Below are 25,403 nucleotides of genomic sequence, written 5' to 3' on the forward strand. Positions count from 1 at the left end.
ATTTGTACCAGGGTATTGGTGTGGAGCTCACATTATAGCGGTGTCTGAATTTGATCAGGCAAGACTTTTGGACTGACTGGTGTGCATATTCAACAATATTTAAACCATATTATTGCATAAAATATTGGTGTATTTAATTAATAAAACGATAATGATATGAGTTGACTAAACAGTGTGGAGCGACTTGACCAACCACTGGGGCGAGTTGGTAGGGGTGACTTGGTTTTGGGGCAAGTTGACCTGGGCCCCGTTCCACGAAGCGATCTTAGCCCTAAGATCACAGTAACTGCACAGCTAACATATGCACTTACGGTGATCTTAGCGCTACGATCGCTTTGTGGAACGGGGCCCTGCTCCGGAAAAAATAACTGCCCGGTTCCTCCACCCACCCCCCTAAGGCCAAGAGAATTAAATTTATAGATTTGCGTCCGTACAATTTTAAAAACACATGAGTTTTTTTTTAATTTTTAATTATTTTTATTGATCTATTATTTCCATAGTAGATTCAAGTCCAAATGAGGTCGACACATCAAGAGTTCAGCAATGTTCGTCAATGTTTGGAATATACTGCTTCCTGCTTGAGGATTCAATGCTCTACTGGGCTACACTTCAGAATTTATGACGGAGATGGCAGTTTTGGCGCAAAGGACCTCGTAGACATTACCACTATTGATGATTTGAAACTTGAATTTGTGTGATGATCATTAAGTGCCTGTTTTGTGCAAATAATGATTTTTTTTTGTAAATAATGAAAATTTTCAGGGTACCTTTCACGGCATGCGGCGGTGGACGCAAATCTATAACTTTCATTCTCATGGCCTAATCAATGTAAAGAGGGATTTTTTTTATGGGGCTTATGTATGGAATGACTGAAGGGGTGGGGGGGGGTGGTGGTAGTATTTTGCCCTAATTTTTAGTGTCAAAGTACAATTATAGATTTAATCCGCATTTTCTCAATTCTGTTAGTAACTTATGAGTTTTTTCTGCCATGGCTTGCCCGGTCAGGATTTTAGTTTTATGTCAAAATACTTTCGAGTCCAAATAACATTTTCTGAACTGGTGAAGTTTTATGCTGTGTTAGTTAAGTGCAATTATTAAATGAGGTACCGTGCTTGGTGTTGTAAATTTTCAACGGCTGACAAAGCCATTCTATAAAGTTTTAACTTGAAAAGACGGACTTCGAGTAAAATGAACCGGAAGTAGGAAATCAACATCGGTTAAAAACGCCCATGCGCACCTGTTAGTTGCTACTGGTTACCTATCACGCCAAGAAATTGGACGTTTGATAAGTTTTGAGATCAAAGCCTGCAAATATTGAAATAGCATCTATTCTCGAGATATTTGGAACAAAACTGGTTTGTCATTTCTTTGTACAAAGCTTTATATTTTCCATATTATTTTACAGCTAAGCGATATAATATTTTTTTTACTCAAAGAATGTTTCTTTTTAAACATCTTAATAAATTTGTCAACAAATTGTTGACACGTTTTTAGATGATATGCATTCCAAAATAACATTAACATACATTCCATCCAGGTTTCCACACCTGTTGTCTATGTAACAGTGTAGATCAAATGTCACAGTCCTTGACCATAACAGTGTGGGCAAAAATTATTCTCGTGTTAAAACAAAAATTGTTTTCCCATTAACTTCAAGACTCAAGTGTTTTTTTATCTGTATTTGTGCTTGTGTATACCAGTAGTGAGGTGGGGGGTTTGAGGTTATTTTTTTTTAATTACAGGATTATATTGTATGCATATTGATGGTGTATTTCCTGTAGATGGTATCATACTGAAGTCTGGAAGTCCAAACTACATTGTTAACAACTACTATAAATTACAGTGCTGTCCGGTGTATCGGCGCACCTAAGCATTCAAGGACCATTTTCTATGTGAACACTGTGAAATACTTAATAAAATGTGTCTCTCACCAATGAAGCAGTGCATAATCTGAAATACACTACAAATTGTTTTATGTCTGTAGTAAATAAACATTTTAAAATGGTGCATAAATATAGGCACCCCCTTGTATCCAAAACGATTTGCATGTTTGGTGATTCGGCGCAGTAGATGTGGATCGTTGACCCCGCTATTTATAAACCACCCATGACCTCACTTTTAGCCCATAAATGCTACACTATTGTGCCAGAATTATTTTAATTCTTTTTTGTTTTGTCTTGTTAAAAATATTACTTTGAAAATGAACGATCACACATGACCCATCTCATTATCAGTTTCGGAATAGTTTTCTTGAGTGGCACAGTACTGCAGATGCATACATGTTCATTATCATGCATGGCTAAGATGCCTACATGGATTTTATTTTTCTCAGTTAGATTGTGCACACACGTGGATCTTATTTCGCTTTTATTTTTTTATAACAATGTGACATTTGTGAACTGGAATGACTGCCAATTAAGGTGTAAAATTTTTGTTTTGTTTGCATTTGTCTGTGTTTTCCTTTTCAGTTTAAATAAAAATAACCGAACAAAAATAATTACATTTATACTGTTTACTATGATTTAAAAAATGCGGGGAAAGGTGTTTTTAGACTGGTTTTAACATTCTTAATATCAATAAGGATGACCTACTTCGCGATTTTATACACGAAAACAGGTGAATGATTTATTTTGAAATTATGATATAATTATTGATAATTCTAAAAAAACAAATTAATTGCACCCGTAACAATAAATATGTTGATACTTGATTAACGATTGAAAAAGGAATTGAACTTTAATTTGTTAAAAACACTGACAACATGACAACTTCCTAAGCATACTTAAGCAAAATACCAAGTGCGCGGAATCACCGGACGCGCCAATGCACCGGATACGGTTGTACTGTCCTATCTTTAATTGTCGATAGATTTTCGTCACATGTTGTCCAGACAGAAATTTTGGAAAACCATTACAACAACACAAATAAAACACACCAAATTTTAACCATGTCACCTATATTGACTTCGCTTAAATCTCCTAGGACAAAAAAGCATGTAATTTCCATTTGCCATTTTACTTTTTGGGGGAATACTCTTCGAGGAGTGGAACCCCACAAAGTATGTGATATAATTAATATGACATCATCATGAATCCATTATACCATAATGCATGTCATGACATTGTTAGATTATGTCACATCCTTCCACCCCTCTTGGAGAGAAACTGAGTATTCCTTAAAACATCAAAATGGCAACAGGCAACATATTATATGCTTTTTGATCTTGGAGATCTGAGCGAAGTCAGTATAGGTAGGTGTCATGTTTATCATCTAGTATAGGTGACATGTTTATCATCTAGTATAGGTGACGTTTATCATCTAGTATAGGTGACATGTTTATCACCTAGTATGTTGAATTTGTGTTATTGTAATGTTCTTTTTTCACCATTTCAGCTATTTCTCATTCCAGCCAGTGCACCACAACTGGTATATCAAAGGCTGTGGTATGTGCTATCCTGTCTGTGGGATGGTGCATATAAAGATCCCTTGCTAGTAATGGAAAAATATAACAGGTTTCATTTCTAAGACTGTATGTCAAAAGTTTAACATCCAATACAGGCCATGGCCTTAACATTTCACAGTGGTAGCCCGCTGGACTACTAGGTAGCCCAAAATAAAAACTGGTATCCCATAATTTTAATAAAAAAAAAAATTAAAAAAGAGAAAAAAGCAAAAATCATTTATTTTTATTAAAACATGTTGTTTTAGGTGTTTAAGCATCTTGTTGATTGCGTAGTAACTGGATGTACCAAAAAACTCTAGTATCCCGGCGGACTACCTTGTTTAGACAACTGGTAGCCCAAATGAGAAATCGGTAGCCAAAACACCTCAGGCTATCACAAAGGTTGAGCTCTGCAATAACCAATGATTAATAAATCAATGTCCTCTAGTGGTGTCGTTAAACAAAACAAACGTCTTCTTTTCACCATTCCGTCTGGACAAAATGTGGGAGAAATCTAATGGTAATAAAGGTAGGAGAGTAATTTACTGTAGTTGTTAACAATGTGGTTCAGACTTAAAATTTTCAGACAGAAAACCTTAACATTAAACATGTTTTGAGTTGTTTTATATACATGTGTAAACTGTCATTTATGAAATTGTTTTCACCTATTAACAGGCTGATCGTGAAACAGAAAAATGGAGATCGTCTATGTTTATACGAAGAAGCGGGCCGAGTTTGGGAGGCAGTGTAACTTCTCAGACAGAGCTGCTGAACTGCATGTCGACATTGTACCCGACCCTTCACTGTTGGATAATTTTGTGGAGAAGAATCCAGTAGACGCACCGATACAATGTGTCCAGGAAATGTCCGAACATGAGGTAACAGCTAACAAAAACAAAAAAATTCTAAAGTCAATATCAGTCACTTTTCACAACCTTGTTTTTGTTTCATACACAATAAATTTAACATATTTTACCATAATGTCACGTCAAATCCATATTTCGTAAATAGTATAATTTTTTAATTACAAGGTTTTCTGCAAACACAGTCAGGTACTTCTGTAATTCGCAAATAAAAGATTTTCAGTAGAAGTTTTACATTTAAAATTTTTAGTGTTAGGAAAACCAAAACATTTATTGTTATTGTAAAGAAAAGCAAAGTGACGTCATGGGAAAACTGACGTCATTAAAATTAAAAATTAGCTATACCATTACAATGTTTTGCCACATTAAAATAAAAACTGGTTTTCGTACTTTGACCCCTGTTAAAATTCTTTCAAGTTCTATTTTGTTCAGAAAATGTTGTTTACAGGTCAGTACCGGTATGTTATTTTTCATAGTTTTAAACAAAATGTTAAGTTTAAGTTTTAAAATATAAAAAAAATAACAAGTATGTTTTGGCAAATATATCTTATAAAAAAATTAACATTAAATATTTTATATTTATTGTGTATGAAGCCAAAAGATTGCAAAGAGTGACCGTCATCGACCTTACATGTAATTCGTTTTTCAAATCAAAATTCCCATCTGGCAAAATATTGGGATGGTTTTTTTTTATTTGTACCAGATGTCATCATTTCATTGGGTATATGATTTCTAATGTATGATATTATTAGATAATTGCATACAAATAATCTGGGTTTTTGCCTTGTTTTATTTAGGTAAATACAGAAAGATTTGAAACGGGTTCGCGTGGTATAAACCACACTGAAGGTGGATGGCCAAAGGACGTGAACCCAAGTGAAGTGGAACAGGTCACCAGATACAGAAAGAAGGTCGAGAAGGATGAGATGTATATTTCAACTATCCAGCAGCTTGGCAGTGTAAGTGATATATACATATATACAGTAAAGTACACTTATAACGATTACCCTTAGAACGAACTACTGCAGAGAACGAACTGATCGTAAAGTCCCGTTTTATCTCCCTATATATTAATAACCAACTTGTACAAATGTGTACAACGAACCACTGCTATAATGAACTAACTATCATGGTTCCTTCCGGTTCGTTATATTTACTGTATATTACATTACATGTTTGCAGGACACAATCTTTTACATAACTGTTGTTCTCTTTATGTATTGGTTACTCAACTTGAAATTTATATGAACTGTCAGTCAGTACATGGTGAACTGTTTCACATTCTGAACTTAAAAATTGCAAAATAAATAAAAAAAAATAAAAAAAATTAGTGCTAGTTTGAGTTAATTGATTATGTTACATAAATGTAACACATAACCGAACAATTGGTTTCCTAACTACAAATATGCAGGCTTCATATTTTGGTGTCCAATTCAACTTATTTAATCCCTTACAGACCCGACCGAAGGGAACTAAAGGTTTCATGTCCATCCTTCTGTCTGTCCTACATACAGTTTTCTGGACTTTTTTTTCACAATGCCTCAAAAGTTTGAGCTGTAATATTGTACATAGCTCTATCATGTACTGTTATACATGTATTAAGTTTGACATTCATGGTAATTTAACCATTTTCCAGAGAGTTATATGGTCTTTGAACTTAGGAGTTGAAAATTGGTTTTCCAGACATTCTTTTTGCAGTACCTTAAGGTATTAATTAAGCTGAAATTAAGTGTATAGCTTTATCATCTACTGTTACAGATTAAGTTTAATGTTCATGGCAGTTTACTAATTTGTCTAGAAGCCCTGGTTTAGTAGGTATAGCCACCTACTTTTCTGAAACAGCCTCTTACTTTTAAAGATACCCTTGAGCAATAATATTTTCATTCATTCATACATTTGTATTTGCTGTAGGCCTATGTATTATCACAGGGCTTGGAATAGGATGTCAAATATGGCCTGCAATTTTCAGTTTTAAATACCAAGTGAAATGAAATACATCTTGCTAAGAGAAGGATATGGCCTGCTGGAATTAAGACGGCACACAGTGTGATTAGAGGGTTTGGGACAGTGTGTGAAACATTAGGACCTCTGATATATATTTTGGAGCATTATGTAATTAAAATATAGCAGAATCACAAGCTAAAAAGCAGATGAGATAATTTTTATTTTACCTGTTACCAGTGGCGCAGCATGGGTTGCCAGCGCCCGAGGCAAGGCAAGTATTGCGCCCCCTAACCAGTGGACCATTAACACACCACGAGTCCCTTCCACCACTCCAGAATTTTGCGCCCAGGGCAACTGCCCCAGTGGCCCCACTGCCTGTTATGTCTAAAAATGAACTGCTTTTAGCAGGCCGTTATTTCGAGCGCTGTTATCATACCCCAATATTTATTCATTCTTGTAACTTTATTATACTACAGGTTATGGAGCATTGCATCAAACAGAACAATGCCATCGACATCTATGAACAGTATTTTGAGGATGTAGACATAGACCATGTAGACGAAGCACCATCAGCCAAAACAATCAACGTGTTCAGGTACAATCATTCTTTATTCAGGTACTATCGTTCTTTGCTGAGGATATCTGAAGGCTTTCGCCATCATTGAATGTTTTTTTTATGCACATTGACATACTGATAATAAATAAATTACCACTCTGCTTGTTTTGTTTCTTAATCTTTCAAGACATTATCCATGTGTAACAGCCACACATTTTATAGAAAATCACATAGCTTATCGGTTTATATTATTATATTGATAAATTGTCCGAAAATAAAAAATAATTATCCTGATTATCAACATCTCAAATAATATCGTTTGAAATAAACATAATTAATTGCTTTCATCCTTATCATAATACATTGTTACAAAATGACATCAATTTTGAGTGGTTTATTAAAGGAAAACATTAATTTTTTATAACTATAGCCATTGATGTTATTTAATCAAAGTCCAGTATAGTTTCTAATTACATATGCTTGTGGGTTTTTTCTATTATGCAGAGATCCGAATCAAATAAAGCGAACCGCAACACACATATCCTGGTTTCCTGATGGCCCACGTAAAGTGGCTGTGGCATATTGTAACCTGGAATTCCAGAGCTCACCACCAGATGCTTCAATGGATTCGTACATTTGGGATGTTGGTCAGTATAATAATTTTTGTAGGGGGGCAGGCTGGTTTTTGCCCGAATTAAACGAAATTGTTCAAATCTGGGTAACAACATTTATTCATATTAGCATTATTACCAAACAGCTATATAGGGTTTTAAATGAATCACTATGCATTTTTACATTACAACTGGTAAAAAGGTCTCATGTTAGTACATTTTGTCCGAATATCTCTATTATGTTTGCCCGAATTTGAGGTTTTGTGCCAGGTCGTGTACGCTTATGAGTATAATGTTAAAAAGGAGCCTGGTTTTAAATGTCACAAGGCTAGCTCTGGGTTTGTAGAAAATTTCCCAAAAATTATCTGTAGAACTACAAAAAGTACAGAAACCCAGTTATTTTCTTATAAAATGTCAATTATTATATGCAATTATTTCACCAAATTTAAATAAAATTTGTTATATGCTTTTAAAATTAACAAATGAGTGAATTTGTTGAGTGCCAGAGCTAGCCCTGTGTCATCACACTAGGCCTGTAGCTAATCAGCATGTTCATGTGTTACCACTGGTAAACACATCCTGTATGTTAAGCCGCCTAAGGGACCAATAGTCGTTCATTCATTGTGGATGATGGGCCAAAATGTGAGTTTATTAAAGTATATATACATATACATGTATAAATGTGGTCTACAGATGTATCCAAGTTGTCATTTATGGACATACTTTTACCTTTGTTTATATACAAGGTGACAGATACCATTGTGCCACTTTTAACATTTATTGAAATGTTATACAAAGACCATAACATCAAACATGGGGGTTTTTTAACGGATGCTTTGTACAGAGTTTTGAAGGTGAACCTTATAAGGTGCCAAAATTATCTTTTTTATGTCTAGAAGGTCTGCTAATTAATAAAGCCTAGTTAATTAGTTTATCATATTAGTTAATATTAGAAAACATAATTTTTACTCACTTCATATGATGATCATTTCTTGGCTATACCAGGGTGGCTTTGTTAAATATATAGAGGATACTCCCCGAGTGTCTTGTGATATTATAATTTATCAGCACTCGATAAAAGTATGAAAACCGAGGCTTGCCGAGTATTTTATACTTTTATCAAACAAGTGCTGATAAATTATGATATCACAAGATACGAGGGGGTATTCGTTTTATCATCCATATCATTCTTTTCATTTGCGACAGTTGTAAACAATGTCAGTAATGCAGTGTTCGAGATTAAATTTCTTGGCCAGTATCCCAAATGGATACTAACATTTCAAAATCTGGTATCCCACCTGAGAATTTAGTATTATATGGCATCCCAGTGGGATACTGAGTTCTTGAAGTCTGGTATCCAAAATTAAATTCTGGTATCCCCGGGATATCGGGATACCGTTAATCTCGAACACTGGTAATGGGGGCGTAATGTCAGCGGTAGACTCGTTAACTAGCAGAACGGCAGTGGCGTAACGTCACTAATGGTAGGTTTAGCACTGAAACAAATAAAGTGACGTAACAAAACATTGTCTTGTGATTAAAATTTGACCAATCAAGATTATAAGAAGCGATATCTCCTGCGGAGATGTTGCAAATTTTAGTGCCAGCAATATCCTACAAAAGCCTTTAATGGATGATAATTTAGTATATTGTTTGTCTGTGTATACATATGAACATACAGTGTAACTGCATTGTTATATAGAGTTTGAAATGTTAATACTTTTTCTAGATGGTGATGTTTTTCTGATGGTGCATCTGCTGTACTGTGGACGACCAAAACAGATTCTGTTTAAGTGTAAAAAATAATTATGTTTATATTACTAAAACTGTTTGATTTTGTTGTTTTTTAGAGAATCCCAATAAACCAGAAATGACCTTGAAGCCAGTTTCACCTCTAGTGTGTCTGGAGTACAATCCGAAAGATTCTCACGTTCTGCTTGGAGGATGTTACAATGGTCAAATAGGTATGGATTTAACTTCTTAATTCACATCATACCTTTGTGGTAATATAGTGATACAAAATTCAGGAAAGGCAATCCCACATTTTGTCATTATCATTATTACCTATACAATTCAAATACTACCTAAGTAAATGGTGCTATAAATAGCATGCCAACACACACACACATACACACTTGAACTTATGTCCTTCAAATGATCAAACAAGTACAGACACACACACACACACTTGCACGTAAAAAAAAAGAAGATAAAATAAGTAGGAAGGTGTAGGAAGGTGCCAAATTGTGGGGTGGGGGCACACACACACACACACACACACACATACATATATATATATATATATTAAAACCATCACTGCAGCATGTGTCCCTCTTGCCCCCATTCCACTTCCTACACCAGTGATAGCTCCCATTTAAATCCAGTATCAAATGTCCTTCTCTGAAGATAATGCATTGCTCCCCCGCCTTACTTAGTTGAAAGCCAGATTAATATATACAGCTGGCACAATCCACTGGTGGTTCGCTGGCAGAGTACATATGCTTCTAATTGTATAACTGATTAAACCTACAAAAAGGTGTACGTGTGGGTAAAACAAAATTCCCAGATTTTGTGTGTACATACTTTATGGATGGCTCCTATCTAAGTACCTGGAGTATGTTTGATGTTTTCAGCATACTGGGACACCCGGAAGGGCTCTCAGCCGGTAGAGATGACGCCCATTGAACAGAGCCATCGAGACCCGGCCTACAAGACTATCTGGATACAGTCAAAGACTGGTACCGAGTGTTTCTCAGCTTCCACGGACGGACAGGTGTTGTGGTGGGACATCCGCAAACTGGGAGAACCCACAGAGAAACTGTACTTAGACAAAAAACAAGACTTCACAAAGGCACAGGGGGCATACTGTTTGGAGTATGAGCCCACGATGGTAGGTTTATCGCTTTTAGACTTAGTTTTCCACGAATTGGAATATATTTATGTATTAATATGTCTGTTTTAAAGAAAGATATTGTTTGTCAAAATTTAACTATCGTCAGTGATCATATCTTTTTATGAATTGTTTTTTCTTTTTAAAAAATATTTAAAGAATATGTGAGTTCTTAAATTTTTATTGTTCTCTTTAAAAGTCTATCTGAAATTAACTATTCATTAGTTTTGAATTTTAAAAATTATTGTATTACACATGAATTAATAAAAATATTAATTATAATTATCAGTAGTAAAACATTAATAATTTTGGATTGGTGTGCCAACTTGGTTAATTTAATGTGTAATATATTAAATTTTATGCTTAATGTGTGTTGACAAAATTTGTAAACATCTGAATATTATTTATTCTTCCTTGCACTTGTAAAGTATTTGGAGGATCTCAAAATAATTAATATTCGGGTAAGATAGATGTACACAAGACACTAATTTTATTCAGGCTATCACAAATAGTTTCACATTTCACACAAAAAAAGAAGATTAGAAGAGCATGATATAAATTACAATTGTTACGCATGTGGATTGATTGATTATCAAGTGCATGTTCTGATCACACTCTTGCCTTGAGAGAAAACACTTACACTGTCATGAATAAAGTTTTATGTAAGAATAGTTTTGCTTTAATATTACTAAAATTTATTGAAATATAATTCACAAATTGTCTTATATCACATTGCTACACAATTTTATATTTAAAAAAAAAAGTGACATATACATCAATAGATTCCCAAGAAAAAAAAAAAAAGCCCAACTATTTTTACAGATTGCAAACTATATTAACAACATAGTTTTAAATACACATATAATTTTATTTTGTACTTAAATCTCATTAGGCCAAATATTTCTGTCCATGTACGTGTACATCACATTTCACATTTAATTTTTTTTTTTTTTTTTTAAATTTGCATTATTTAAAGGGACATATCCTAGTTTTTAAAAACTGAGGCATATTTTTGACTATTATAGCTGTTTTTTATTAATGAAATCATACTCTACTTAGATTTTATGGTTTAGATTATCAATTTCCGTGCATTCACAATGTTTTTGGTAATCCTGTTGTTTTTGATATCACAAAATGCAGTTCTCATATTTTTAAAAACGCACATGCGTCTGAGAAGTAACAGTTATGGAGTTGAGTTTTAGTCTATTTTTAGAGTGTATTTCACCATTTTAAAGTCACATATTCATGTTTCACTCAGTTGTAACTTTATACAATTGTATTACAGGTTTGTAGATTAACTAAACTTAGTATTAAATTTCATGGGTTGAAACTAGGGTCTGTCCCTTTAATATTTATTTTTTACTTTTTACAAAATGCATATTGTTTATTTTATTTGCCATTTATGCAGCAAACAAAAAAATAATATATTTCAAACTTATCAGGTTAATTTATCCATGCATGCACAAATCTGTTTGAACTAAATATCTTTCTCAGATTCAAATTTTTAACATTGCTAGACATTAAAAAAAATACACAAAGTCTTTTTCACTACAATCCTGAATATTTCAGATCTCAACAGTAGGATGATGCCTTCGTATCAAGTACTTGAATCGCACTGTTATAAAAGCTTTTAGCCAAAACATTTTGAAACTCAATGAGTATGGATGCACGTCTTTACATATGGACCCATTAAAAATGAAGAAATTAAAAATCTGGCCACTATTATTATCCCTCCCCCACTATAATGTTTTGTAGTGCTAAGATCACATTAACACACACCCCCTCCTTCAACCCCTGCAATTGCCCACAGCAGTCAGCAATGCTGTGGAGATTGCCGTGGAGTTTTTCATTCTCCACAGCACTTTTTATTGTTGTGTACTATATTAGAATATTTTTTCAAGGCATTTTTGTTTGCCATGGGCATTTTCTGAATTGCGGAGTTGTCGTTTTGCTGTTACTGTGATGTAATTTGACCAACAATATTGGCTTTTCTGTTTATATTTTGTCTTTATTTATTCGGTATTAATAAATACTTGATAGAAAACAAATCACCTGTAATGAATTGGCAGTGACAACTTGTGTTCAGTTTATAACTAAAAATGCTATATAGGTTTTGAAAACAATTCCTGCATCCCTCCCTTACGAGCATTATGTAAAAGTTAAACTGGCCAAATAATAATGATTACTGCCAGTCTCGGTGGTGTCTTGGTTACGCCATAGGACATAAGGCTGGTAGGTACAGGGTTCGCAGCCCGGTACAGGCTCCCACCCAGAGTGAGTTTTAATGACTCAATATATAGGTGTAATACCACTACACCCTCTTCTCTTTCACTAACCAACTAACCCACTGTCTTGGACAGACAGCCCAGATAGCTGAGGTGTGTGCCCACGACAGTGTGCTTGAACCTTAATTGGATATAACCACGAAATTAGGTTCAAGATAAGATGAGATGATTATTGTATTTATAAATAAACCTTCAAAATGAAGTGTACATAAAGTTAGTTTTTCTAATGTTCAAAGTATAAGATCTCGAAAAGTGATGTAAATATTACCTCCCATGTCCAAAATGTATAAAATCTATTTTCAGCCAACAAAATTTATGGTGGGCACAGAACAAGGGTCAGTTATGTCATGTAACAGGAAAGCCAAGACGCCAGGAGAGAAAATTGTAGCACTGTACTCAGGTCACATTGGTCCAGTATATTCCTTACAACGCAACCCTCACTTCCCCAAGAACTTCCTCAGCGTTGGAGATTGGTGCGCCAGGGTAGGTATCTTTTTTTTAAACTTTCTTTTTATTTGCAAGAGAACCACTCAGAAATCATAGTTGTATTGACAGCCATGTGTGCAGGAATTTTAGCAGAGAGGGTCTGGACTGTGGTGATTGAAGATTAGAGGGGTGTTGAGATGCATGTTTACAAGAAAATGTATTGAAAAAAAAGAAGACATTTGCTTGAGTAGAAAGGAATTTCACACCCCGAAACCCATCCCCAGCACATGTGCCTGACCTGTATTGTGAAGTCATCAATAATCGTTCATGTCACATTTTTTCTAAAGCTCACAAGCACGCGCAAACCAGTGATGTCACATTTTATCAACAAATGATAAAAGAATGCTTCCTGGTGCATAAACAGAATATGTCCAAAATGAAAAACATTTTGTTTAGTGATTTGCATCATTTCTTTTTTTCATCAATAAAACATCTGTTTTTTTCTAATACCAAATACAGTGGTCCAGAGAGGGAAACATGTAACAAGAATGGAGTGCACAACCATTTTTTATGTTGTATGTAGTACGCCAAAAGTGGGTTATTGTTAAAAACTTGCTTTGCAAATGAATTGGGCAGGAGATGTTAATAACAGATAGTGTGTTATTTATAGCACTGGACTTACTAGTTAAGTAAATAATATTTATTTTATTGATTTTCTGTTACACATGTTTACTTTACTGTTTGTCCTTATGTGATGACTGTTGATTACTCCAAAATATAGATGTGGAAATGTTTGTTCTTTTTGTTAAACTTATGATGTCATTAGTACAGTACAAAATCTTCCAATGATATAGAATCTGTTACTTTGATTAACAAAAGAATAAGGACACAGCCATTTTAACATTGAACCTGATATTCTGCCCTTAAATAAATAAAATCACAATGGACATCACTTTAAAACATTCACAAGTGAGATTGATAGTTTAGTATAGTTTAGTCCTGGTTATAAGTTTTAAATGTGTTGCAAACTGGATTTTCAGAAAGTACTGAATATGGTACATATTATTTTTGGCTTATATCTACATGTTATGTGACATGATATATGTGATTATTAATAAGTATAAGGATTATATTTTCATTAACAGATATGGTCAGAAGATTTCAGAGAATCGTCCATTATGTGGACAAAGTAAGTAAAATTGTAGTTTAAAATACATGCAGGGGTTTCCCTAGAGCGATAAGCCGACACGGCCCGTGCTCCCTTAGCCAGCCAAGTAAGCGCCTTCATGTCTGGAAAGCGCCTTAACTGCAGGACCGTGTCGGCTTAATTTGTAACATGTATACAAAACAATGGAGCTGTGATCCGTAACGTCATTTTCTATCTTCTGATGTGAACAAACGGTTACATAATCTATTCGACACCTCAAACATAATAATACCAAATATTCAATTAGCATAATAGCGATCTGGCGACCGGTAACGAGAAACGGTGTTATCCAGAATACAGCGTATGCCTTATGATGTTTGCTAATTTTAATAATCATGGTTATTAATTTTAACGCATGCATTCGACATGTATGACAGCAATGTGACGGCGATTCAATGTCTGGAAGATATGTAACTTGCTATTTTAATTTTGTAAAGTCTTTGAACCAAAGTAATAAAAACAAACCGACAATGCATGTCAATTTGAATACACATGCCAGTTCAGGGCCGAACGACATGTCGGCTATCCCAAGGGCTGAGTTCAGCCAGACCGAGCGGAAACAAAACGTTCGCTACACTGTTTTGTGCGCTTCACGTTAAACCAAATGGACACGACGGACACCAATCAAGTAGTTCGCGAACGTTAGGAAAAAACTGAGGAAAGCTCTCGGTGTAATATACGTCACGCTTCAGAGTCAGCTGACACCCACGTGTCAAGAGATATCGTTGCGGACATGAACAATACGATTACACAGGAGTAAATCTTGATGTAAATGTGTAGAAAAACAATAGTTGTTTGCATCAATGAATACCTAACTGCAATTTCTTTATTTCCTTTGTCTTTGTTAATTTTGTACCTATGGTCGAGAGCACGCACTGAAATCGCGATCGCGGGAAATGTGCATGCAGTATTTATACAAATTGCAGTTAAACGTACACTGAATTAGTTTACAATAATCATATTTGTTAGATAATGCTAGATATATATTTGTTAAACTGTGAGATGACATTTAATAAGTTAGCTGGATTTTTTTTTTAAAGTAAAATTTTATTTTATTAACGTTTTGGGGGTTTTTTGGTAGTTTTTTTTATAAATGGAATATACTGTGAAGTCAGCATTCTTAGCTTAGGTATTTTACAAGCAGAAATCACAACAAGCATTTAACACGACGCTGCAACAACAACATGACGCAAATTATGAAGTTGTTGGGGGTGGGGAATTGATGGTGTTTTTTTTAGAAAAAAGCCCCCCCCCCCCCCCCCCCCCCTCCTCCCACACAAAAACAACCCCAACATGATTTGATGGATTGAAGACAAACACTTAACTGTTTTCAACTCACTACCCCACTTCTTTTGGCTTGATTTTTGTGTTATAATGATGCTAAATATGTAAGCGCCTTAAAAAAATCCTGGGGAAAGGCCTGACATGTCCATGTGTAATGCTAAAAAATGTTTTATTGTCGACATTTTATGATTCAAATAAAAGAAAACAATCTTCTGACTAGTTTATCAAGTGAATGTGTGTGTGTCTGTGTGCATGTAAAAGGCCCATTGCTCTAAAATGGAATTCCTTCAACTATCTACAAATCAAACAAGGTGTAGTTGTAACTTTACACAGATATTGCTTTTTTTGTGTGCCCAGGTGATGAACAAAATCCCAAGTAATACAAAGGTATAGTCCTTCCCAGCCTCCATGAACATTGTTAAATAAGTAAATAATTTCAGTGTGATTTGACATAAGAAAAAAGTAAAAGTGTTTTGGAAACAATCCCACAAAAAACCACACACTATTTTTGTGTGCAGTTTACAAAAATAATTGGCTCAGAAATACATAACTTGTAGTAAATACCATAGTAAATTTGTGTTTGGCTAATCAAATCCATGTGCAGCTGTAAAACCAGCATTAATGTGTCAGAAATACAACATAGTTATCCCATAAGTAATGTTCATTCATGAAATAATTTAGTTTTTGTTTCTCCAAGAGCCTATTTACATATTCATATGCTACTTCTCATTGTTTAGTTTACTAAAACTCAATTCACGACTAAAACCAGCATTAATGTCTGCAAATGGTTAAATACAACATAGTTATCCCATAAGTAACGTTGATTCGTAAAATAATTTAGTTTTTGTTTCCCCAAAAGCATATGTAGGCCTACATATTCCCCAAGAGCCTATTTACATATTCATTAGAGCTGGGCGGTATATTTATTAAAACTGTATATACTGTTCAGTATCAGTATCATATGTCAATACCCATTTAACATACCAATCAAATTTCAAAAAAAAAAAAAATTGGTATTGAGAAATGTTTCCTGCCATTTAGTAAAGCACTAACAATGTATCTAATGAATGCAAAATGGGTTGGGTATAAATCGGACGAGAGCCTTGTGTATGGAATAAAATTAGTGGGTGAGTATGCATTTAAAGCCACTCGATATCAGTATTGGTATTGTATCAATACTGAATACCGTACCGATACCGAGGTAAATCACCCCCAAAATACTGATATCGATACCAAACCTTAAAGCCGCTCGATATCAGTATTGGTATTGTATCAATACTGAATACCGTACCGATACCGAGGTAAATCACCCCCAAAATACTGATATCGATACCAAACCTTAAAGCCGCTCGATATCAGTATTGGTATTGTACCGTCAATACTGAATACCGTACCCCGATATCAGTATTGGATTGTATCAATACTGAATACCGTACCGATACCGAGGTAAATCACCCCCAAAATACTGATATCGATACCAAACCTTAAAGCCGCTCGATATCAGTATTGGTATTGTATCAATACTGAATACCGTACCGATACCGAGGTAAATCACCCCCAAAATACTGATATCGATAACGAACCTTAAAGCCGTTCAATATCAGTATTGGTATTGTATCAATACTTAATACCATACCGATACCGAGGTAAATCACCCCCAAAATACTGATATCAATACTGAACCTCAAATTTCAATACCGCTCGGCTCTAATACATATATTTATATGCTTCTTGATGTTTAGTTTACTAAAACTCAATTTGCTACTGTAAAACCAGCATTAAAATCCGCAAATAGTCAAATACAACATACTTATCCCATAAGTAATGTTGATTCGTAAAATAATTTAGTTTTTGTTTTCTGCAGACAGTATTCCTCATACCTGACCGATGGCTACTGGAGTCCGATGCGGCCTTCGGTGTTCTTCATCACCAAGATGGACGGAACGCTGGACGTGTGGGACATCATCTTCAAGCAGAACGACCCTACTCTCAGTTTACAGGTAGTTTGCATGTAGTGATAACTAATGGGGTTTTTTTGTGTTTTTTTAACGACACCATTAGAGCACATCGATTTATTAATCATCAGCTATTGGATGTCAAACATTTGGTAATTATGAGAGGAAATCCATTACATTTTTCCCACTGACAGGAAAGCACATATCACAGCCTTTGTCCAGTTGTGGTGCACTAGTTGGAACAAGAAAAAAAACCCAATTAGTTGAATGGATCAACCGAGGTGGTTCGATCCTGCGACACAAGCACCTCAAGCAGGCACTCAGCCGAGACAAACTAGTAAAATTAAACTGGGGGATCAAAAACCATGGTATGAATTGTCTTGTCTGTGAGAAAGTGCATATTAAATACATTGCTGCTAATGGAAAAATGTGCCGAGTTCCATCTGAAAACTGTGTCATAATTATCAAATTTTGACATCCAACAGCCAATGATAAATTGGTGGTGTCGTTATAAACAAAACCAAACTTCAAACCATACCAACTATATATCTTTATGTGGTATGTGTTGCTCTGTCATAGAATATCTGTATGCAAGATCCCTTATTGCAGTTAAGATGAGTAACCTTCGTGGAAGCAGAAATTTTGTTTCTTTAACCCTCTAGAACAAGTGTCACAATTACCATATTATTTTCGCTATATATTGTTGAAAAATGCCCTCATGTATTGATAAACTAAAAAAAAACAGCTAAATTTTTTTCCTATAAGTTGATATACATTAGTTTCATATATACTTATTAATTTCTAACTCCGGTACTCGTTACTCATTACTAAAACTTAAATCCTGAAATTGCCCACAGTCCAGATGAGAATTTAAGACTGGTCATTGAGATAGTATTATTGTTATTTGACAGGTTTGTGATGTGCCCCTTCACTATCTGTGGGTACAGGAGACTGGTGGGCTGGTGGTGTGTGGCTCTACCCAGAGTCCATATTAAAACTGGTGGTTGAGATAGTATTATTGTTATTTGACAGGTTTGTGATGTTCCCCTTCACTGTCTGCGGGTACAGGAGACTGGTCGGCTGGTGGCATGTGGCTGTGCCCACAGTCCAGACGAGAAGTTAAGACTGGTTGTTCAGATAGTATTATTGTTATTTGACAGGTTTGTGATGTCCCACTTCACTGTCTGCGGGTACAGGAGGCTGGTCGGCTGGTGGCGTGTGGCTCACAGGATGGTACGACAACACTGTTGGAGTTGTCCGAGGGACTCTACACCATGCAGAGGAATGAAAAGAATTTAGTCACTGCTGTAAGAATCATTGTTTCTCATACACCAGGGCATAAAATTATAATTTTTCAGACAAACCAATATGTCTTCAGCAGTTAGATACAAATGAAAAGGTTAATGGGCAACGATAATCAAATGAGAATCTAAGATGAGCGATTTTCGTAGCTTTTCTCAATTAAATGTTCTATCATAAATAGGAACATATACTTTTTGTGTGCTAGGCTAACTCGAAAGCTGCCAGGCGAAAATAAAAATTAAGTTTGTTTGTCGTAACCCGACCGATCCACGAAAACTGACTGTGTCAAAATCTTTTTTGACCTCTTTTGGGGAAGAATTTTTATTATTTAAAAAAAAATATTTAACCAATTCAATTTAGGCTTAAACAAGTGTAATATTGATCTGTATTTGTCTAACATTTTAAAACCTTGATATAATTTAACCAAAATTTATTAACATTTGTTTTGGTTCGTTGGAAATAGGAAATTCTGTAAACAAGAACACAATTTTCTTGTGACGGTGGCTCAAGATTTTGTGCATGGTACATGCTCTTGTGACAGGCAAAATGTGTTTTAAACAAAATCAGTCTTAATGGTAGCTGCACAGGTATGTTCACGTGAGCCAGATGAGGCTATGTATTGACATGCTTTAAACAGTCACATCAGTGTCATTAAACTGCATCGGTATATAATAGATTCTAAGAAACTACCCATCAAAGTTCTGTGATGTGCTTCGATGTTTGAAATTTTCAGCAGTCGTCTGTAAGTTGTAAATATGTCTGAGGCATGCTAACGTAGGTAGCGTTTTATAACGAAAGTGACTGTGGTCATGAAGAAAATAGCTGGACATGTTGAACGACGGAGGGAAAGCTGGTTAGAACATTACTGTCAACCACATATGACGTACGTCTAGGTCAGGGATTTCCCATTGCATTCAGTTTTCCCAAACATGGATGATATTAGCCAACACACATTTGTTTGGATTTTCTGATGAGCGATTACAGCTTTTGCACGAACGATCCATCGTTTATGTTGACATTGGTTTTGCATAACCGACAGACAAACAACAGAATCGTTCATGCCAAATTTTATGCCATGTACACCGTATTTCCTCTGACTACAAGCACAGAGGAACTAGATGGGATGTGGTTAGGATGCTGTGTCTCATTTGTTTTTGTCACACTTTATATAAATAAAGATAAAAATATGACTTGTCACGTGTGTCCTCCCCCACTAGAGGCTGTGACCCCCCACCTTCCCTGCTAGAGATTGTGCTCCTACTCCAGATATTGTTTCTATGGGCCGTAGCTCATTCCAAGAAGCAATCTTGGCACTAAGATCACCTTAATGGCATACAGTAGTTATGCACTAAGGTGATTTAGTGCTAAGATCGTTTCTTGGAATGAGACAATGAAATATAAATATGACTGCTAATATTTCAACCATACATTTCTCTACAGCTTCAGTACCAGAATACTTCTAAAAACACAAAATACATGGACAAATGCATTATATCTATGAATAAATATTTCGACCACCCAAAATTATTAGGTACAATGAAACCTCTCAAAACCGGACCCTCTCTAGACCGGATACCTCTTAAAACCAGACATTTTACTTGGTCCTGAGGTGTCTGTTTTAGAGGGGTTTCACTGTACTTTTGTTTAAGATGAAATAATGGCAAATGCTGTCCTTCAAAACCTGACAGTAATGCTGGAAATCAGGAAATTGGGATTTGCACAATGTTCACACATACAGCAATGACTTGCCAATTTGTTAAATACAAATTCATTAACTTAATTGGAATTGGGCATGGGTGGAGGGTTGTTTTTTATGTAACTAATTTAAGTCTTATCTGTCATCATACCATTAAAAAGCGTTGTCCTTTTCAAAAATTAATTTAGCTTAAAAATACATTATTACTTGATTTTCAGTACAATTATCCATCAGTAAACATCATATTGTGTGTTGCAACTGTTACTGTGAATTCAATGTCCCATGACTAGAACCGATATGAAAGGCTGGGGTATGTTACTGCATGCTGTTAAACCTATGTGCAGGCAACAGGTTTCCTCTCTTAATAACAAGATCATGTGTTAAAATAATCATGTAGCCATAATTTTAAATGTATTGAGATGTTGTTATACAAAATTAACATCCAACACAGTTGGTCATGTATTATCTTTAGGCTAATATACATTTGATTATTTTCCTGTTTAAAGTCACTTTGGCCACGACCTTTTTAGACTTCACTAGCATGATCTTGGTATTGGTGAATGTTTATTATCCATATAGTTCAAGATATTCAGGGAAATATAACCAGTATGACACACGTGTGTCATAATGATTTCACGTGACCAACGAATGACATCATTTTGGGAAGGAAGGAAGGAAATGTTTTATTTAACGACGCACTCAACACATTTTATTTATGGTTATATGGCGTCGGACATATGGTTAAGGACCACACAAATATTGAGAGAGGAAGCCTGGTGTCGCCACTGTGGAGCACTGGCGGGAACAAGAAATAGCACAATGGGTCCACCAACGGGAATTGATCCTAGATTGATCGCGCATCAGGCAAGCGCTGTACCACTGAGCTACGTCCCGCCCCCTCATTTTGGGAAGTGACATCACAACATAATGTGGCTTCCCCAATGTTATCTCTGTGTGATTGCTTACCAAAATGATGTCTTATAATAATCTCTATATAGCAATATTTATAGGATATTAAAGGGACATTCCTGAGTTTGCTGCAATTTGTAAGATGTTATCGACAGACAAAGACTTTCTAACGATTGTAATTACATATCAAATATATTTTTCTGCATAAAATATCAGTGGCAGTATATTAAATGTGTTTCTGATCGTTCTAATATTTGTACTAGATTAACTTTCATTTTAGTTCCTAAAATATATTTTTTCGTACGTACGAAATTATTTTTCAGACAAAATTCAGTTTGGGCTTTTTACAATTATTAAGATGACCAGAAACACATTGAATATACAGACATTGATATTCTAACAAAGAAAATATGTTTAATATGTAAGTTTAATCATAGAAATATTTTGTTAGTTGGAAACATCTTACAATGCAGCAAACTCGGGAATGTCCCTTTAAACGAGCTTCCATTTCATATCATGTTTATGTCTTCAGTGAAATAATTTTCAGTTGTCATGAGTTTTAGCAAGTGACAATGAAAATTATTTCCTGAGGGACATAAACATGATACAAAATGGTAACTAGTTTAATATCCTATTTATTACCCATACTCAATCTTAATTTATATATCACTCAACTCGCTTGGCTGACGTTCCTGTAAGGTTGTAGTGCGCTAATCAAATGGCCATTTGGCGTTCTAGTGGGACGTATCACTTTGATATGTACCAAGATATTTTTAACCATATGGGTAATAAAACTGTATCTGTTTCAGATGTTTGAGCGCGAAACAAGACGAGAGAAGATTCTAGATACCAGACACAGGGAAATGAAACTGAAGGAAAGGACAAAAAGTCAGCAAGAAAAAGACAAGGTCTGGGAAATTTTTGCACAACACTTTTTTAAACACTTTGTTTGTAAATGTGAAAGTCTGGTGTTATCTTAACACATTACTTTTAAATGTGAAATCCTTGCACTTTAAAAAAAAAAAAGACTTGTAAATGTGAAATTCTTGTCTTATAGCACATATTACTTGTAACATAAATGTAAAATTCTTGTGTTATCACAGCACATATTAATTATTACGTAAATGTGAAATTCTTGCAGTCTTTTAAAAATTACTTGTAAATGTGGCATTCTAGATGACTTGTAAATGTAAAATTCTTGCAGTGCTGTATTTTAAACAACATACTGTAAATTTTGATACAGATAGACATCCAGATAGATTATATAATATGTAAATCAAACTTATCCTGTCTGTGAATCCATACCTTGAAATATAATATGTAAAACAAAATTGAAAGTCTGACTGAAATAATACTTGTGACTCTGAGCCATTTTATACCGTTTACACACCAAACACCTAATGCGCATCGATGTGAATCGAGAACGGAATATTCCAGTTGGTGCTACACCAACTTTGGTTATGTAGCGCTTTGATGCACGTGCAAACCATTCCACACCTGTATGTGGAAGTTGGAATTCACTTCCATTTCTGTTCGGTTGTATTTTTTTTTAAGTCATTGGTGAATGTCAGCATGTGGTTCGGTTCTCTTCCAGTCATGATGTTGTGTCATACAAAAGCAATGATACAATCCCAGATGTGACATTATATGAAGACAGTGGGATCCTCTTGTTTTATCAAAACCGTATTTGGTGTATGCATGCTGGTTCACTTCAGTATGTGCTTTCACAGCCAGTGTGTCAACAGATAACATGAAATCCACTTCCAGTTCAAAGCACATCAATGTGCATTTGGGAAACCGAATTTGGTGTGTCACCGGCATTAATTTGTGTCTGATTACAGCACACAGTAGGCTATATATTCATCAAGATTGGCTTTTCAAATAATACAGTGTGTGCGTGTGTGTGTGTGTGTGTGTGTGTGTGTGTGTGTGTACATGTACATGTGTTGTGTTGTGTTTGTGTTTTATTGCATTATCTGTAACTTACTCCACTGTTGACAGGAAGAGGAAGAGGTGCCAGAAGACGAAGAAGATATGGTTGAAAAAGCAGAAAAGGAATTCTTCAAAATCATTGAGCAGGAAAAGAAAAAGCAAAATCCACCAGTTCCGGACTTTGAGAAAACGGAACCGGTCCAGGTAATTTCCATAGTTTCCTTTGTCCCATGCAATATATGCATTACTACATAGCACTGAAATCAGGACACTAAAACACTATAGTTTTTTAATTGAATCATAATGTATTAAAAATTAATAACTACTTTTTAATCATTATTTACTTGATATGTGAATTATGAAATGATGTCAGACTTTTTTCTTTCTTTTTAAATAAAACATGGGGTTTTTTTTTTTCATCCCAGTAGTGGGATCTTAAGAACCATACTCATGGGTTTAGCATTATTTAGTATGTTAGCTCTGCATTGTTAATTTGCAAACCAAAAAGATTCAAATATTTTCCGTCTTCATTTCAGTCACAAGTAATTGAGGAGGTAACAGAAAAGGAGGAAGAAGTAAGTTTGATACATTTTTATTTTTTGAAAAACTTTTATTGTATTTTTTCTTCTTCTTCTTGTGGGGAAAGAGGTATTTGTTATATATTTTTGTAAAAGACAGACTCAAAGTCAGTTAAATCTATTACAAAATATTTCGTTTTTAAAAACAATGCAATGATAACTGGAAATATATTGGTCACTTAATGTTAAAATTATAATTAATTGTTTATTGAAAGAACACTCGATAACCAGTTGGTTTTTCCATTGATTATTCATTTTAGCATGCCTAACATAGTCCAGTTATTTTAAAATGAAAGGTGGGCAGGATTTAGCTCAGTCGGTTGAGTGCTCACTTGAGGTGCTTGTGTCACAGGATTGAACCACCTCAGTGTGGATCCATTCAACTGATTGGGTTTTTTCTCGTTCCAACTAGTGCACCACAACTGGACAAAGGCTGTGAAATGTGCTTTGCTATCTGTGGGAAAGTGCCATATAAAAGATCCCTTTCTGCATTAGAAAATATGTAGTGGGTTTCCTCTGATGACTACTTGTCAGAATTACCAAATGTTTGATATCCAATAGCCAATGATTAATTAATCAATGTGCTCTAGTGGTGTCGTTAAAAAAACAAAAAAAACTTTAAAGTAAAATGTCTAGTATTTTTATTATGTTTTTAATAATTATTTTGAGTTATTGGTATGTAGAGAAGAAATACTAATATTTTAATATTATTTTCTTTTCAGGAGGCAGAGAAGAAATAGTTATACAGAGTTACTTCCCTTCCTACGACATAACCCAGAAGTTGTGATTGTCCCGTGAACTATTATTAGTTTCACATTTAAAAGATAATCACTTATAAATTGTGACACAGTTGGCCAAAAACAAAAAAGACCTATGACTAGAAACATTTATACAAAAGTACTCATCCCAAATTGCATCAGTATGATGCTATAAAAAAAAGATTGTTCTGTTATTGGAACATGTATGTATTCAATTTAGACCTTTCCCTAATGCGTCTATTATATTAAAACCTATCACGTCATGACTGCATAATACCACTATAATAAAACGTTTTCCAGGTATTATGAATTCATGTTAAGTTGACAAATCTATTAGTTTTATTTTAAAACCTTTTATGTCAAAAATTTAATTACACACTGCGAGTTAACTATCGTACTAACATCTACCTGGTAAATTGATTTTAAGTTTTCAAAGACAGAAAGAACATAATTTAATGAGCTTGTGGTATGAAAGCAAACCCAAATTCATTTTGGCAAAAGTAACAACAAAAATGAATGATTTTGTGGTTTTGTTAGCCAACTTGTTAAATTCAGTTTAAAGTAGATAAGTGTTTGTTTTCATTCCGTCGCCAAATTGTTCATGTGTATGAAAGTTTCATGTTTACTTTTTTACTGTTATATATATATATATATATACACACACACACACACACACATAAACACACAGTTGAATCCCGTTGGCTTGAACCCCATCGCTGCTCGAGAAACTGTTTGACCCTCCGTCGAGTAGTTCGACCTAACTAT

At 34.7% G+C, this 25,403-nt stretch overlaps 2 protein-coding genes across 3 annotated transcripts in view; one reads left to right on the plus strand and one right to left on the minus strand.

The window, feature by feature from the left end:
• LOC121378756 (AP-5 complex subunit zeta-1-like) overlaps window positions 1-1,222 on the minus strand; it is a 33,727-nt gene extending 32,505 nt beyond the window's left edge. Inside the window, exon 1 of one of the 2 annotated variants that reach the window (XM_041507052.1) lies at window positions 1,108-1,222. In XM_041507052.1, coding sequence (XP_041362986.1) covers window positions 1,108-1,214 — 107 coding nt within the window. In that variant the 5' untranslated portion in view covers window positions 1,215-1,222. The remainder of the gene's footprint in view (window positions 1-1,107) is intronic. The other variant, XM_041507053.1, reaches the window with a different exon arrangement.
• A 17-nt stretch (window positions 1,223-1,239) lies between these two features.
• On the plus strand, window positions 1,240-24,735 carry LOC121378757 (dynein intermediate chain 3, ciliary-like). Its single transcript, XM_041507054.1, has 15 exons — window positions 1,240-1,355; window positions 4,118-4,320; window positions 5,103-5,264; window positions 6,726-6,844; window positions 7,310-7,452; window positions 9,267-9,380; window positions 10,050-10,306; window positions 12,895-13,074; window positions 14,163-14,206; window positions 17,373-17,508; window positions 18,624-18,770; window positions 22,180-22,278; window positions 23,372-23,506; window positions 23,839-23,877; window positions 24,603-24,735. The coding sequence occupies exons 2-15, from the start codon at window positions 4,138-4,140 to the stop codon at window positions 24,618-24,620; spliced, it is 1,776 nt and encodes a 591-aa protein (XP_041362988.1). The 5' UTR covers window positions 1,240-1,355; window positions 4,118-4,137; the 3' UTR covers window positions 24,621-24,735.
• The last annotated feature ends 668 nt before the right edge of the window (window positions 24,736-25,403 follow it).

This window comes from Gigantopelta aegis, chromosome 8 (genome assembly GCF_016097555.1).
Source record: "Gigantopelta aegis isolate Gae_Host chromosome 8, Gae_host_genome, whole genome shotgun sequence".
In the NCBI taxonomy this organism is placed as follows: domain Eukaryota; kingdom Metazoa; phylum Mollusca; class Gastropoda; order Neomphalida; family Peltospiridae; genus Gigantopelta; species Gigantopelta aegis.